We start from the raw sequence: 2,204 nt of genomic DNA, 5'->3' as shown, positions 1-2,204 counted from the left end.
CGTACAAATATAATACAAAAATACATCATGATATATAAATGAAATCAACTTCTTGTAAGAAGAATGAAGAGTAACTTTCTGGGTTTGAGATTACTAATGCTTCTTCTACAGTTTTTTGAACGGAAATCAATTGACTCAGATTCCACAGTTTGGAGTATTTTCCTCTTAGAGAATTCTCAGTCGTATGAACCTGTATGCATCCTCTGTGTTCAAGGAGAGTGCTGTTCCTACAGATGTTATTTTTGTTTCAGATTCACACCCAAAATTGCGAGATAATCACATTTTTTGCAGAGAGGTAGGTTAGATCTAATCAGAAATCAGGTAGCTTTGTCCCTAGCAAAAGGTTTAAGTAACCAAAGACAAAAAGATTACACTACCAGATGAAAGGAAAAGCTTTCCAAAGGCATAAATGTCAGGTAATAGCACAAAGAAGTTGACTACTCTCAAAGTTTCTCAGGAAATAAACAGATATAAGCTATTAGTCCAACAGTAAAACAAGATACAAGCGTATGTTTGGGGGCATTGGAAAAGTTAGAAGTCCCTGAACACATTTGTCTTTGGCATTTCAATTACCCCACATAAAAAGGGAAAGAAAATCCTTAGGGTTTTTAATATTTTCATTTTATTTAAATTAATTTCAAATTAATACAAACACTGAAAGATTTAGGAGCCTGCAGCATCTTGTCTCCTCTGGTGCTTCATATCACCTGGTCCCCCCGCCCTCATCTGCACCAATCCTGGACTGATACCACTTGCTCTGATACTGACACAGTTCAGGATCAATCCAGTCTTCAAAGAAAAATGGGAATGAAAATCCCTCAATCCTTCTTTCTGCTCCAAGCCCAGGGCACGCACACACTTCCCAAGGCCTGTACAATCCCCTGGGTATTATGTTGTACTTGATAAAATTAACAGTCTTTACAGAAAATAGGATCTGAAATGACATGTCAGCCACGGGATCCTTCCAAGTCTGCTAGATGACAAAACAGCTATGATATCAGTTCTGATTCCTTCCTATCACTGGAATTATTTGATTAATTTTCTAAATTCAATTTGTTACATTGCATAATAAGAGGCAGAAGAAAAACAGTTGAGAAAGATTGTGTTGCTCATTTTAGATAATCTTTGCCTTAAACTGTTCTGCCTGTTTTCAAAGTACTTACCAAACACTGTTTACTGTGATTATTTACTTACTTCAGCTTGTAAGAAGGGATATTCTAAGCAACACCGAAATTTAAAAATGCCTCAGGTTCACTCTTAATGTGAAAGCCAGACCCTTCTATATGCAATGTACATTCAGCAGCTATTCACCTACTACTAATAATATTTTGAAAAATCACACTGGGACATCAAGATACCAAAGCTGCACAGATTATGTTAGTCCTAAACTAGACTAAATTAGACACAGACTCCAGACTGGACAATCCTGGGACACACCTATTTAAAATCTCTTCAGAAAGCAGGACACTTTTTGGACTTACGGTTGGTTGTTCTGCTTTGATCACTCTGGGCACTGTCGTTTGACTGGTTGCTAGAGACGGAGGATACGCTTGAGCTCCTGACAAAACCAAATGCGGCCAGCTTAGCTGCCGGCAACCGTGAATAACCTGGAGGACGAAGTCCAGACTGGCAAGGCTTGGGAAGATTTGATTTTGTAGCACTTGGACACGAGCCTTTCTTAAGATCAACTGAAAGAAGGAAAAAGAAAGAAATTTTTTATTAAATTAACTGAACTTGGGTATACTTACTTACCAGTACCATCCGAATATATTCGGTATAAAGACTGAGTACGAGTTTTAACAGCTGCTCGAACTGCAGTGGTGTCTTATTCTTTGCTCTACTAAAAAGTTCTGCAGAGCAATTACAGGTCGCAATAATTTTTAAAACAGCAGCAAGGACCCACGAGGTCTAACTCAAACTTCCAGCAAAGTAATGTAGTTCAAATCTGTTAAGATTTTTTTCTAATGTTCTCTTCTTTTATGTCACTTTCTAATTTTACATTTGTTATGTGCCCATTAAAAGAAACTCATACACAAACATGCTATGCAATATTTCCAATTTTGGAAACTATTGTAGAACTCCAACAATCCTCTTCAAGGACACAGGACTTCTTTGTATTCCATCAAAGAAAATACTTCTTTGAAATATTTCTTTCAAATGTTGCTAAAAGAAAATGTCCTTTTCTTGTATCAAGTCAGGGAAAG

The 2,204-nt window shown here is 37.0% G+C and overlaps 1 protein-coding gene across 1 annotated transcript in view; it reads right to left on the bottom strand.

Moving 5' to 3' along the window:
- Positions 1 to 1,481: 1,481 nt before the first annotated feature.
- LOC104496593 (microtubule-associated tumor suppressor candidate 2-like) overlaps positions 1,482 to 2,204 on the bottom strand; it is a gene marked incomplete at its 3' end in the record, with an annotated part of 18,354 nt that continues 17,631 nt past the window's right edge. Inside the window, exon 3 of the mRNA XM_010139733.1 lies at positions 1,482 to 1,688. Within this exon, the coding sequence (XP_010138035.1) occupies positions 1,482 to 1,688 (207 nt within the window). The remainder of the gene's footprint in view (positions 1,689 to 2,204) is intronic.

Source organism: Buceros rhinoceros, unplaced genomic scaffold, assembly GCF_000710305.1.
Source record: "Buceros rhinoceros silvestris isolate BGI_N320 unplaced genomic scaffold, ASM71030v1 scaffold11447, whole genome shotgun sequence".
Classification (NCBI taxonomy): Eukaryota; Metazoa; Chordata; class Aves; order Bucerotiformes; family Bucerotidae; genus Buceros; species Buceros rhinoceros.
Note: the sequence above shows the minus strand (reverse complement) of the source record. Positions and strands in the feature narration are given on the sequence as shown.